Source organism: Trachypithecus francoisi, unplaced genomic scaffold, assembly GCF_009764315.1.
Source record: "Trachypithecus francoisi isolate TF-2019V2 unplaced genomic scaffold, Tfra_2.0 Lachesis_group12, whole genome shotgun sequence".
In the NCBI taxonomy this organism is placed as follows: domain Eukaryota; kingdom Metazoa; phylum Chordata; class Mammalia; order Primates; family Cercopithecidae; genus Trachypithecus; species Trachypithecus francoisi.
In genome coordinates this window covers 31,558,729-31,573,388 of record NW_022681457.1, presented here as the reverse complement: position 1 = coordinate 31,573,388, position 14,660 = coordinate 31,558,729, and the positions used below count along the sequence as shown (strand labels likewise).

The 14,660-nt window shown below is 36.0% G+C and overlaps 1 protein-coding gene across 1 annotated transcript in view; it reads right to left on the bottom strand.

The window, feature by feature from the left end:
- LRRC7 (leucine rich repeat containing 7) overlaps positions 1-14,660 on the bottom strand; it is a 586,898-nt gene that overhangs the window by 211,365 nt on the left and 360,873 nt on the right. Inside the window, exon 8 of the mRNA XM_033228849.1 lies at positions 10,940-11,003. Within this exon, the coding sequence (XP_033084740.1) occupies positions 10,940-11,003 (64 nt within the window). The remainder of the gene's footprint in view (positions 1-10,939; positions 11,004-14,660) is intronic.

Sequence of the window (14,660 nt, the reverse complement as noted above, 5' to 3'; positions counted from 1 at the left end):
CTTAATACAGGTTTTGTGGAATATGTTTATATGATTTGCAATAATTTCTGTGTGTACTTAACTTGTGCGAGCAAGCCAGCCATTTTATTTAGAAATGGCTTCTGGAAATCCTCCTACTGCCCATTGTGCCCACTCACCTGACTATCAAGACATGAAGGTGCAGGGCCAGGGGATGTATTGAGACATAAACCTGTTCTTTGGTTCCTGGCACCATAAGTACATAGGTGGTGGAGGAAAAAGAAGGTTTGAAATATATGGAGGCATATGTTTTCTCAAATTTGACAACAATCCTAAAATTTTGCAAGGCATATCAATGAAATTTATCAATGAAAATTATAAGCATTTCCAAACAATATTAAAAATCATGTTAGAGGAAAGACTGGATTGTTTTTTTATTATCTCCAAAGAAAATACTACATGATGTTTGTCATGTGGAAAGGCGCCTCAAAGAGCATGAAACCAAAATGTAAGGGGGCGGGAAGCATTACAGATGTGTGCTATTATGTTATTTTCCTGGATTTTATGATGTCAGCATTTTGTCACCTTTCAAAATTATATTTTATGATTTTTATTTGTAATTTAAAATGTGTAGTCTCTTTTTTTCAAATTCTGAATAACATTCCCTTTTGTATCTAATTATGTATTTCTAATTTTGTATTAATTTTTGATAGAAGGTGTTCCTAATTTACAAAATTCAGATCCTACCATATCTTCTTCTAGCTACACTTTAAAAATGTACCCAGAAATCAGTTTCTTACCACCTCCATTGCTACTACCCTAATCCAGCATACTAATATTTCCTGCCTAGATTACTGCAATGACTTCCTAACTGGTTTCCCTGACTCTACCTTGACACTGCCTCCCCCATCTATTCTCAACATAGTAAAGTTGTCCTGATAATGTAATTAATTAATATGACCTAATGTAATATAAAGTAACATAATCTGATGTGAGTCAGATCGAGGTTCTACTTGCTCAACCCCTTCCACAGAGCTTCCCATTTTACTCAGAATAAAATCCTAAACCCTTAAAATGTCTTACAGGGTTCTCTCCCACTCCACAAATTAACTTATCTCTTACTACTTTTCTCACTTGGTCTACTGCATCCTTCTGGGCTTCTTGCTGTCCACAGCAAGAATTCTTGGTCTCATATCAGGTGTTGGTACTTGTTCCCCCTGCATAGAACTATCTTCCAGCCAGATATTTGCATGGGCTCACTCCCTCACCTCCTTTCAGTTTTTACTAAAATGCTACTTTCTGAGAATGAAGCTTACCCAGCCAGACTAACCAATGACATCTCCCCACCCCATGTCATCTTTTCCTTTCTTTATATTTCTCCTCAGTGTTTTTACTTTTAGTTTTGGTTTGTTGTGAAACTTGAAATCAAATAATGTTTGTTTTCTATTAATTCAATTTTAGGCAATACATCCAGATATTTCAATTTCAGCATATAAATGAAGATTTTAGTTTGAATTACTTTAAATATAATTTTTCTTAGTTTTTTTTTGGGGTGATTTACAACTCCTATTCACAACTCAAGGATGTTTTTGAGTTGTGAATAGGAGTCATATATACGGTTTATTCCTTGGTTGCAGAATACTTTTATTTTCTTTGTAAAGTCTGACTTCTTTTTTATTTTTGCAGGGGGCAATTCTTTGTAAAGTCTTGATTATACATTTGAACTCCTATTTAATATGCTTTACTCTGGTTCCATCGGGGAGCTTTTAATTAATTTACATATTATTCCCCCTTCACTTTCTCTGGTAGAAACTGTTGACAGAATCACCAGGGTATTTGACTACATGGAGATACATGCCGTTCTCAGAAAAATCCATTTATGGAAACGCAAACTGAGCTAATTAACTTCATTCATAGTGCCCAGTCATGATATTTTGGTAATGAGAAATGGCAATGAGGGAAAAGCTGCTTCCTTAGAAAACAGAAGCAAAGATGATTTATTTTACTGCTAGCAAAGGGAAAATTCAAGAGCAAGAAAAGGAGTTTCTTTACTTCTGTGTATGACAGTGGAGTCTGCTTATTAAAGCCAAAGGTCAAGAGATGTTGCATTGATAAAAGTGGAGACCTCAATTTGATCCTCCTCTGAAAGAAGTATCTCTGTAATTAGTTTCAGTCAGAAAGTTCATTTTAATTGAATGATTCTTCAAGAATTCCTTTCAAATTTCAGTTAGTGGGACTGCAGATTTATTTATTTATGTACACATATGCATATTTGCATGTGTGTATGTATTTATTGGTCACAATTTCAAATTTTGTACTTTAAAGTTTCATCAAGAAACTCATTTGGAATTAGGTCTCAAAGTAAATTGGGATTGATACTTCAAAAGACAGCTAATTATGGAATGACTGCTTTTCAGATAAATGAAAGCATTTTCTCTATCTCTACTATTGTTTAGAGTTAAAAATCTGTATTTACATAGGCACGATTCTGATGATGAGAATTGACTGATCTGTTTGCTTTTAAAATCAAATGATTTGTCTATAAACGTCAAGTACCAGTTGGGAATTGGGTACTCGGCTAGGTGCAAGGAAAACTTTCTGGAGAAAATGATGTCAAAATTGAGTCACAAAAATCAACACTTCTCTTGTCTATTGTTTTCAGTACACAGTACTGACTTGCTGTTTATTAAACAGTGGCTTTTCAGCTGTGAGCTAACTCTTCTAATTTCTACTTTGTAATTCTGGGGTTAGCCACACTGCCGTTTTGACAAGGTGGCTCCATGTTAGGCTCTAACAATTGAGTGTCCTGGGGAGAAGCTGCAGGAGGAAGAGGGACTTGCTGTTTTTATTTATGTTCGGCTTCTCTTTGCACTTCCTCAGCAAGACTTCACTGTGGTGACACTAGAATTCAGTAACAGCAAGTGTTTCCAGTGTGCATGTAGTTTTCTACGTAACTAGAATCAGCCTCTTCATGTCAGAGACACCAGCACTAGCCTGTGGGTGCCCCTCCTTAGAGATCGAAGACCCAGCTTCACCTTCTCATAATTCCTTTTTCAGTGTACCCACTTTGCTCCTTCAGTTCTCTCATACACGATAAACCATCTTATGTTAAACTTTCTTTGTTAAATAATCAGTATAGTTTTCACCTGCTGACTGGACTCTCATTGATACAGAAATTGACATGCCTCCAATAACTTCAAAAATAAGTTTCATTTTTCAAGTTTCTTTTGATGTATTAATAACTTCTGGCAATGTCTGTGATATATCTATACAATCTATGGCCTTAGTGGCTTTACAAATGCAGAAAAATGGAGGAGTAAATTAGCATGTTTCAAGTGTTTTCCCTAAAATTGGGTGACCAGTTATACGATGACAAATTGTATTTTATTATTTGGCTTTTTTTAAAAGTGAGTACAACTTGAAGAATAAATCACACAATTTGATTAGTAGGTGTGGCAAACCTATGCTGTAATTGCTTATAAGGAAATTACTGGCTATGTAAATACAGTGCTTGCCTCAGGTATATATGCATTTTAGGTAATTAAAAATGAGCACAGCTTGGGTGAACTAGGGAGGTGAGACTATTGGCTGCCATGCTTTTAGTAAAATGAGTTTAATTTAATTCCAGTCAATTTTAGTTATAATGAAAACATTAGCATAAGTATTCAACTGTCTCAAATTTCTATGAAAACACATTCATATCACTTATTTAGCCCAAAGCATCTATTTCTTGTCAACTGTATCATTCAGAATATCTTTATTCTAGGAATTTTTATTTAATTCATTTCTTTGAAATTTTTGTTTGACTCTTTGAAACAAAGTGAGTAAAGCCAACAGAAACAAATTCCATTTAAACATTGAGATGAACAATTCTCACTTACTATAATCTGTAGCCTTACTAAGCATTTAAAATGGTGATTTGTAGGGTGCAGAATATTTTTTTTAAAGCTTTTCTACAAAGAAATTTTACAGAATACAAGTCTTCTAATATAGTCCGTGGATGACTGAATTTATGAAATGGTTTTATAAAGACTGCCTGATTTACTGTTTCGAATGTTAGTTAAATTGATACTACTTATTTCCTGCTCAATTTTTGAACTTTTAAATTCAGTCCAACTTTACATTGTGTTTAAAAAATTAAATATTGGGCCAGGTGTGGTGGTTCATGCCTGTAATCCCAGCACTTTGGGAGGCCGAGGCGGGCGGATCACGAGGTCAGGAGATCGAGACCATCCTGGCTAACACGGTGAAACTCCGTCTCTACTAAAAAAAATGCAAAAAATTAGCTGGGCGTGGTGGCGGATGCCTGTAGTCCCAGTTACTCAGGAGGCTGAGGCAGCAGAATGGCATGAACCTGGGAGGCAGAGCTTGTAGTGAGCCGAGATTGCACCACTGTACTCCAGCCTGGGCGAAAGAGCAAGACTCCATCTCAACAAATAAATAAATAAATAAATAAATATTGTTTTCTTTTTCACATAGAGTAACTTATCTTGCTCTTCAAATGTTTTTGCTGCTATCATTTAGATGTTGTGTTTTAAAAATCATATTTCCTTCTTTAATCCAGAAATTGAGTAGCCTATAGTTTAGAAATATCTTTGTGAGTAACGAGTACATTAAGTAGTTAAAAAACATTAAAAACACTCTCAAAATAACCTCTTCATCAAGTCTCCAAATTCTGGGGGGATTAACACTGTATAATTTTATGTAAAAAGATAAAAAAGCCTCTCTTTAAGGATATGAAAGAAATATTTTAAAATTTCCCCTTCTCTGATTGATTCCTTTTTCAGGAAAAAATAAATAAAATAATTAATAAAATTAGCTAGTGATTCCTAAGCACTTATGGTTTTATATTCATATTTAATCCAAATTCCAGCAGGAGAGACAGAGCAAATAAGTAAAAGGAAACATTTAAAGGGACAGGGCTGATAATTTTCCAAAATGGATGAGTAATATGAACCTACAGATAAAGTATGCAAGAATAATGTATACAAATCTCATAATGAGTACAGATTTTTACAAATTCCGAGCAGGAATGAACCAAATAGTTTATATAGAAGGTCATGATCATGATTAAATCATGATCATGTATGTATTTCAGAAATGCAAAAGTGGTTTTACACTAGAAATTTTGTATTAACAGAACAAAAGAGAAAATATGGAATATCAATAAATACAGACAAAGCATTCCACAGAGTTTAGTACTTGTTCATGCTAAATTCTCTTAGTAATCTAGAAGCAAGAAGGGATGTTATGAACCCGATATAGAATATCTATACAAAGCTAATGGTAAAGAGATTATTAATGACAAAACATGATAGGTGTTCCCATTAAAATCAGGAATCAGACAATGATAGTTGCTTCACTTCAACATAGTACTAGTCACACATAAAGCAAGAAAAAGAAATCATGTTTAAAATTTGAGGTTCAAGAAAACAAACTGTGATTATTTATAGACTATTTGATTAGTTACATAGAAATCCCCAAATAACTTATAAACAAATTATTCATTTTATTAAGAGGGTTTAGCAGATAGCCAGATATAAGTGAAAAAAACCTGCAATAACTTTTCATGATAGCCAAGACATAGAATCAACCTCGATGCCTATCAGTGGTGGCCTGGATAAAGAAAACATGGTATATATTCACCATGGAATACTATGCAGTGTTAAAAGAGAATGAAATCATTTCCTTTGCAACAACATGGATGCAGCTGGAGGCCATTAACTTAAGCAAATTAATGCAGGAACAGAAAACCAAAATACCACATGTTCTCACTTATAAGAGGGGTCTAAACATTGAGCACACATGGACACAAAGAGGTAAATACTGGGACTCTACCTGAAGATGGAGGGTAGGAGGAGGGTGAAGATTGAAAAACTACCTGTCAGGTACTACACTCACTACCTGGGTGATGAAATCATTTGTACACCAAACCCCAGTGACATGCAATTTATCCATGTAACAAACCTGAACGTGTACCACCTGAACCGAAAATAAATTTGGAAGAAAAAATAAAAACCTGCAACAAGCAACTGGAAACTATAATTTTTGAAGAAGCACATTTATAACTACAATTTTAAAATAATGTACTTAGGAATAAATTAATTAAAAATGTGTGAAATCTTTTTCTGAAGAAAATTATAAAACTTACACATTAAAATAGAAAATAAATGAAGATTATGTCATGTTGATGCCTAAAAAAATTTGATATGATAGAAATGTCAACTCTTTATTATCATTCCAATAAATAATTGAGTTATAGGATCAATGCCATTGTAATCAAGTCCTAACATTTTTTCTTTTTGAGAAACCTGATAAACTAATTCTAAATTTATACAAAAAGTAAATGTCCAGATGCCTAAGTTTGAGACACTTTCCCTATCCACTGTCAAAACTTATTGTTTGTGCTAATTACAATCATGTAGTTCTTGTACCTACAAAATGAGGAAAGTAACTCATGAATGTATAGAAATCATATTTTGTTAAGAGGTGATACTCATATCCACATGGAAAGGAAGTGCTACTTAATAAATGGTGCTTGGAAAGCTGAGTCTCTGGAAAAAAAATACACAGTACACAGTATAAATAATGAAGCCCCCCACAGAAACCAATTAGGTTATGAAAAAATTAAACTTTCAAATGTTTAGAAGAAAACGTATGAAAAAATGTTTTGGCTTTGAGGAAGGAAGGACTTCCTAAGCAAAACAAAATGTGCTATACACCAAAAAGTATACATTTTCTTATTTTACAATTAAGACCTTCTATCCATCAAAATATACCACGTAGAAAATAAAAAGACTCTCCGGAGACTGTAAAGAAATAACTGTAGTACCTACAGCCAACAAAGGATTACTATGTGAAATATATCAAAGATCTCCATAAATCAACAAGAACGTGACTACCAATAGAAAAATGGGCAAAAACACATAAACTGGCATTTTACAAAAGAGGAAATGCAAATTGCCACAAATATATGAAAAAATCATCAATCTCATTAGAAATCAGGAATAGACAAGTTAGTTTAGTGTTTATTTTGTATCCATTACTTGGCAATCTTTCTAGTTTAGCTACAAAGAAAGGTTATATATTACAACGCCTGTAATGAATCTAGATTTTGAATTTGATAACCATGATTTAAAATAAAATAGAATGCACACTATAATTCCAATTTGGTAGGTAGAAATATCTGTGCAGACACGTATAACCAGTATGTATTATGCCACACTTACAGTAAAATTTTAAATCTATTCAAGCACTCCCTGCTTGAATAGCTCAGGATAAGGAAATTGGGTTCTTCTTGAAATAGTCCTGCCCAGTTATTCTTTTTAGGAGTCCTTTGTGGGGCTTTGGTGGGGGCAAAGGGGAGATGCTGCTCCAATAACCATTGTACTCCCTGCCTTCCTTCTCTGCTACCCATTGCCACTCTGTAGTCAGTGGGTCTCTGGGTCCCTGCCCATGCTGCTTTCTTTGAATTCCCAAACTCTAAACCACATATAGACTACTTCTCACTTAGTTTGTTAGTCTCCTCTGGGCTGGGCTCTTCTTTCTTTCTGGCTTACAAAAAAGCACATTTTGCTTCTTATCACTGACTCTTCTTGATGAAGGCTCCCATGGAAGAGTTGTTGGGGCCTTCAGTGACACTCTCCTTTATAGAACAGCCCTCTTCTTTCCAGCACAGGGAGGGTAGGAGAGAGGCAGTGAAGGAGGCTTGCAGCTGTAAGCTGGGTCTAGATTAGGGGGAGGGTTGGCCATGGTCAGCAAAGAGGATGATCCTAAGGGTTGATGTTATCTGGTTCCATACATCAGCCTAATAGTATTCCATCTCTGACCTGACCCCAGATAATACTTGTTTGACTTCATTAAAGAAAATGAGAGTAAAGGGAAGAATATACCAAAAAATGTTAATAATGGTTATATATAGGATGAGATCATGAATTATCCTTACTCTCATTTTTTCACTTTTTAACTTTCTATTTTTTAAAAATTGAACATTTATTCATTTTATGTTGAGCAAAACAATTCATGAAAGAAACAACAAAAAACTCCCCCAAAATATCTATTATGTTCTCAGAACTTTGCCTAATATCTTCTGGGGATAATTGCTGTTAAAAATATAAAATAATTCCTTTTGTTTAGAATTTTTCATTATTACAAATGCTTCCATAAGTAGATATTTCTACTCTGAATTTTATTTGGGACATTTACACTGCTTCTCAAGCAAGCCAACTTCTGTTCTCATTAGGCCTTCACGTTTTATTTTTAAAATTATAGTCATCTACTCTCCACATTGTCTCTTTACCATGTCAAGCAAAAATAAATCATCTAATGATAATCTCGTATGGTGTCAATATCTAGCTACAGAATAGAATTTGATCTCCTCTCCTTCACATGACATTGTTTCTAGAGGTCACTTATCAGAGCAAAGTCTCTTATTTTCTCATTAAAAATTGTTACTGTTACAACAGCAGCCAGTTCCATGCATATGACTAGTAAGATAAAACTATGATTAAAAGTGAGTAACATCAGAAACGTAAAGTTTCACGTTTATACTCTTCAAATACCTAAGCACTATCAAATAAAACCTCCTAGAACAAAGGCAAAAGTAAGAAAAAAATAGAAAACAAAATAGAAAAAGAGACTTATTTTGTGCCTAGCATGAAATACTGGCATATCACAAAATAAAAGTTTTCTGCTCATAGGATTTCTTAGATACCATAAATCATACATTACTGAAATAATTTAAAATTTACTTTTAGTACATCTAGTTTTGAAAAATAAACCCACTTTTTTCATCATTGTTGACCCAAATCTTTACAGTAAAATACTGATTCACACATATTCATACGAAACACTTGCAGAATAATATACCCGACAGAATTGAAACTCATTTAACATACTGAATGTTTGCTGTAGATTATCTAGCATGAAATTCTCTCACAAAGCCTTTAAGATAGAGGAGATTGGTGCCCTTACTATATTGATAAGGAAGTTGGAGAGTGAGCTATAGACCCAAAGGTACCCAGTTAGCTAGTGATGAAGTTGAAACAAACCTCAGTTTGTCTGAATCCACTGTCCATGTTTTTCAATTATTAGACTGACCTACATGTCTTAATAAAAGTGTGAGCAGATCTTAGGTCCTTAACAACTTACATAAAACTACTAGTTTTGCCACTATCTGTTATTTACCACCCTCACCAATCTCTCTACCTACATTAATAAATATCTCCTTTAAAAATTCCTGAGGTACATTAGGCTATATATTTACGAGGTACTTTTGCCTCAATATCTGTGTGAGGCCACCCTGCAAACTGCTTTGTAACAACACTGGGTGCATACAAAGCAGAGTAAACTTGACAGTGTAATCTGATAGGCAAAGAAGTCTCTGGAGTTCAGCTTTACTTGGAGTCTCTCAGTTTGTATGTTATGTGGACTCTCAGAGCCAGGAGACAGGCCATGGGGCCACTACTGGGGTCATGGCTGGTGAGGGCCCTTCACAACACAAACTGGGGATGGACTGCTTATCCTGTGCTGGAGGGAGGACAGGGCACAGTCTCATTCATTTACAGCAGTGAGAGCTGAGTATAGCAAGGCCCAAAGAGTAAGATAGCCAATGCTCCTAGAGAGTTCTTTCTGAGCCCGAAGACCTGACTGCAGATTCAGAACAGAAGATTTAACACAGGAGGCAGCATCAGCTGCAGACAGCAGCCCAGAGACCAGCATGTGCTGCCAGCCTACTTCTGAAAACTAGCTTGAGGCCAGAGAGTCCTTACTGCCCAGATCACGAAGAAATTTAGCCTCCTCTGCACATACCCAAATTCCATCTTAGGGAGGAAAGCAGGGGATGGAGAGAGGAACATGAGAGACTAGGAACTTTTATGCAAGAAAAATGAAAACAACCTAAAAGGACTATCTAACTTCTTAAATCAGATTAAACGTAATCACAGAAGAATAAAACTCAGTTTTTATTGTTAATAAACAACTGACGGAGGCTGGGGTAATGATCATATTAGCTATGGTTGAAGTAAAACAAATTAATTTTCTTTGTGCATTCAAAATACAGTGTGAGTTAAACCCTTTCACCCTTGCACACTGGCATTTATTAGAATAACTTTTGCCAGGTCCTGTACCTACATTATCTCATTTAATTCTCACACAAGCCCTGTGTGAGGGAGAACATTATAATCCCCATTTTATACATGAAGAAAATAAGGCTAAAAGAGGTTATGCAACTTGCACAAAGTCACATAGCTAGTAACAGACCTGGGACAGGGAATGGATTGCTTACTTAAATGTTTTAAGTTTAAAATAGTTAAAATACACTTTAGATGAATTGAATTTTTTGAAATTTGAAGATATTCAAGTGGAAGACTTCTGGATAGAGAAAGCTAAGTCGTCTTGTAAAGAAGTATATGCTTTCTGATCTGCATTTGAGATTCTGGTCTTCAGGCAAATTTTAAATAAAATGGATGCTTAAAAGGAGGAGGCAGAATTCTGCCAGTCTTGCCAGCAGTAAGGTAGTTCACTGGAAAGACGCTTTAAGTACAGTAAGAACCAGCACGCCACTGGTGAGACTTCTCTCATGCGATGGCACCAAGAAGCCTCCAAAGCAGGTTTTCAAGGTATGGTCTTTGCAGTTAATCAAGACTGGGTTTAATCCCTGTTCAGCCACATAATAGCTATGTATGACGGTGACCATTTTAAGCTCATTTCCATAAGGTTAAAATGGCAACATGTCTAATCAGGATTAGAAGAGATAACATAGGTAACATACTAAGCATGGTACCTGCCACATAGTTGGTGCTCAAAACTATCAATCTGTTTCTGGCTCGATTCCATTTTCTTTTCCAAAAAGTGAAAGCTTATTTTTACATTTAGCAAATACAAATGTGCAATCGAGTTAATACCTTGGTTTACAAAGACAGAGCAAAAGAAATAATCTCCTGGAGTGTAATTATCAAGTTTAGAAAATGCATTTGCTTACCAGCTCACCGAATTCATTATTGCCTAGGTCAAGTCTTTCCAACTGGGCCAGTTTGTGCATTGACCTACAACAGACAAGAGGAAAACACTATTGTGAGGCAGTGTATGATACATTGCTCTAAAAGACATTCCAACCACTTTCCTGTCAGATTTACCTGATTGTGCAGTGCACAAAACTGGGGGTACTCTTCAGCAAGAAGTAAATCTCAAATACACAAAACCTATGCAAACTGCCATCTGAAAAGCTTTAGTAATTTACATAATCTACAGCATCTGTTCACAAATGCCAATATGGTTGGCAAGCAGGGCTGGCTGCTTAACAAAAATCCAAGAAGCTTATTAAATATCTACACCAGTGGGAGGTGTAGGGTGGGGCCCCACTTCAATATTTTTAAGAGTCAGTACAGGTTTGGGAATCAATGGTTGAAACCAATTCTCAGCAAACCATTCTAAAACCTTATAATATGGCACCATTTCATCATCAGTCTTATAATTTTCTACTTCCTTAAATAAACTTCTGTTATAGACAAATTGTAGTAATTGTCTCCCAAATATATTGACTTGAAAGCTGCTATAGCTATTAATAGTTGTTAAACTGACACGGTTTTGGTCTGTGTCCTGACCCAAGTCTCATCTTGAATTATAATCTTCATAATCCCTATATTGAGAAAGGGACCTGGTGACCCAAGTCTCATCTTGAATTATAATCTTCATAATCCCTATATTGAGAAAGGGACCTGGTGGGAGGTGATTGGATCATGGAGGTGGTTTCTCCCATGTTGTTCTCTTGAAAGTGAGTGAGTTCTCATAAGATCCGAAGGTTTTCTAAGTGTTTGACAGTTCCTCCTTCACATGCTCTCTCTCGCCTGCCGCCATGTAAGATGTATCTGCTTCCCCTTCCGCCATGATTTTAAGTTTCCTGAAGCCTGCCCAGCCATCTGGAACTGTGAGTCAATTAAACCTCTTTTCTTTATAAAGTATCCAGTCTGGAGCAGTTCTTTATAACAGTGTGAAAACAGACTAATACAGAAACCCTGGGCAAGAGTTGGTATCAAAGGTTCAGGGAATCCAAGTACACTCCACATGCAGTCAGCATTTCTCAAAGCACTCTCAAGTAAATGTATACTATGAGAAAATATAAAATTTCTGAAAGTTTTTTTTAAATGTCCCCACTAATCAGAATTCTGTCCTTAAGTCCTGCCTATACAGGAATTCTTGAGACACCATTGACTGAAATCTTATAAATTTTAGTTTTATCACATTTAAAATGGATGTAGAAATTACTTTACGGGGCTTTTATGAATCTTAAATGAAATATTACTGCAATCTGGACACTATCAGATACTTAGAAATGCAAAAAAAAAAAGTGTGTACTCTTTCTTCACTCAGCAACTATTATTGAGAGTATCATGTGCTGATCTGGGGTATGGCAGAGAACAAAACAGATAAAAATTCCTCCTTCAAAGGACTTTACATCCAGTGGGGAAGAATGAGAGCAAACAAAATAATAAAATAAAATAAAATAATGTATTAAAAGGTTACAAGTGCTACAGAGAAAGTTAAGCAGAGGAGGTAGATAGGGATAATTCATATAAGGATTTAATTTTTAGTAGGGTGATCAGGTAAGGCCTCAATGAGAATATGAAATTGGAGCCAAGGCTGAAAGAAAAAGAAAAGGCATGCTAATATCGAGATTCTAAAGCAGGGACATTTTACTTGCTTGAAGACATCCTAGGAGACCAGTATGGCTAAAGAAGAGAGAGAGAGGGAGGAGTAAAGAGATGATGTAATGGGGAGGTGCATAATATGGGATCTTACAGCACAATGTAGAGACTTTGGCTTTGATTCTGAGTAGGATGGGGGGTCACTGAAAGGTTTTTATGAAAGATGTTTCTGAATTGAGTATCTGTGATTGCAGGCTTATTTATTTATTTATTATTTATTTATTTATTTTGAGACGGAGTCTCGCTCTGTCGCCCAGGCTGGAGTGCAGTGGCCGGATCTCAGCTCACTGCAAGCTCCGCCTCCCGGGTTCCCGCCATTCTCCTGCCTCAGCCTCCCGAGTAGCTGGGACTACAGGCGCCCGCCATCTCGCCCGGCTAGTTTTTTGTATTTTTTTAGTAGAGACGGGGTTTCACCGTATTAGCCAGGATGGTCTCGATCTCCTGACCTCGTGATCCGCCCGTCTCGGCCTCCCAAAGTGCTGGGATTACAGGCTTGAGCCACCGCGCCCGGCCGATTGCAGGCTTATAAACAGACTGAGGGGAACAACAGTAGAAGCAGGAAGATCAAATAGGAGGCTAATGTAATAAATCAAATAAGAGGTGATGGTGGCTTGGACCAAATCCATTTTTTTCTTATTTCTTATTATAAGAAATTGATGGCCACAGTAGTGGCCATCAATAAAGCAATGGCAAAAGTGTTGAGATGTGGTTGGGTTCTGGATATAGTTAAGATGAGAAATAAATGTCTTGATGAGTCAGCTGTGGGGAATGAGAGTTGAATGTGACTAAAGGTGTGTTTTGGTCTGAACAACTAGAAGGATGGAGTTGCAAGTGACTGATGAGGAAGACCAGGTGGAGCAGGTTTTTGGGTAGACTGGAAGTTCAGTTTTAGGTATTCAGTTGGAGATTTCTACTCTAGAGTCAACTAGAGATGTTAATCATGCAGTTGCATAAACAAGCCTAGACATCTAGACATCAAGAAAAAAGTCTAGGAAAGACATAATTTGAGCATGGTAGCATAGAGTTGGCTTACCAGCTCACTAAATTCATTATTGCCTAGGTCAAGTCTTTCCAACTGGGCCAGTTTGCGCATTTACCTATAACAGTTGAAGAAAAAATACTATTGTGAGGTCTTGAGAATATGAGATCATCAAGGGCATAAATGTAGATGAAAAGAGAACAAGTCTCAATGGATATGAAGAATAAATAAATAAAACTGAAAAGTGACTAGGGGCATAGGAGAAAAAAGAAGAAGAGTATAAAGTCCTGGAAGCCAAGTAAGAATAGCATTTCAAGGTGGATGCTATGACCAATTGTGACAAAAACTGCTGATAGATCTGAGAACTGACCACTTAATTTGACAACATGGAGATTAGTGGTAATTTTGAGATGATTAGTTTTAGAAGTTTTAATCTTTTGCTAATGCTCTTTCTTCTGTTCAATATGCTTTTACCCATTTATCACTCAAAATCATTTATTCAATAACAAAAATATATTGATTTTCTATTTTCTTTCAAGTTTCAGAGTTTTAAAGATGAAAGGTGTTGTCCCCAATATTAAGTAATTCATAATCAAGATAAATTATAAATGGAATGAATAATTTCTACCTAATATGGTATTTGCCATAAAAATCATACATGTAGGTTTCTAAAGAACAAAAAGGAGAGGTACTTTTTCAGTAGGGAGGTAGGAACAGAAAATGGAAGACTTTACTGAAGCTTTACTTTGGAGGAGCTGATGAGGTTACAGAGTCAGGGGAGATGGTCATTTCAGGAGAAAACGTCAAAGAGGTGAGATGGAAGAGATCACAGTCCATTCAAGGAATTGCAGGTTAGTAGGAATAGTAAGAAATAATGTGCCGGGTGTGTTGGCTCACACCCGTAATCCCAGCACTTTGGAAAGCTGAGGCAGGCGGATCACCTGAGGTTAGCAGTTCAAGAGCAGCCTGGCCAACATGATGAAACCCTGTCTCTACTAAAAATACAAAAATTAGCCAGG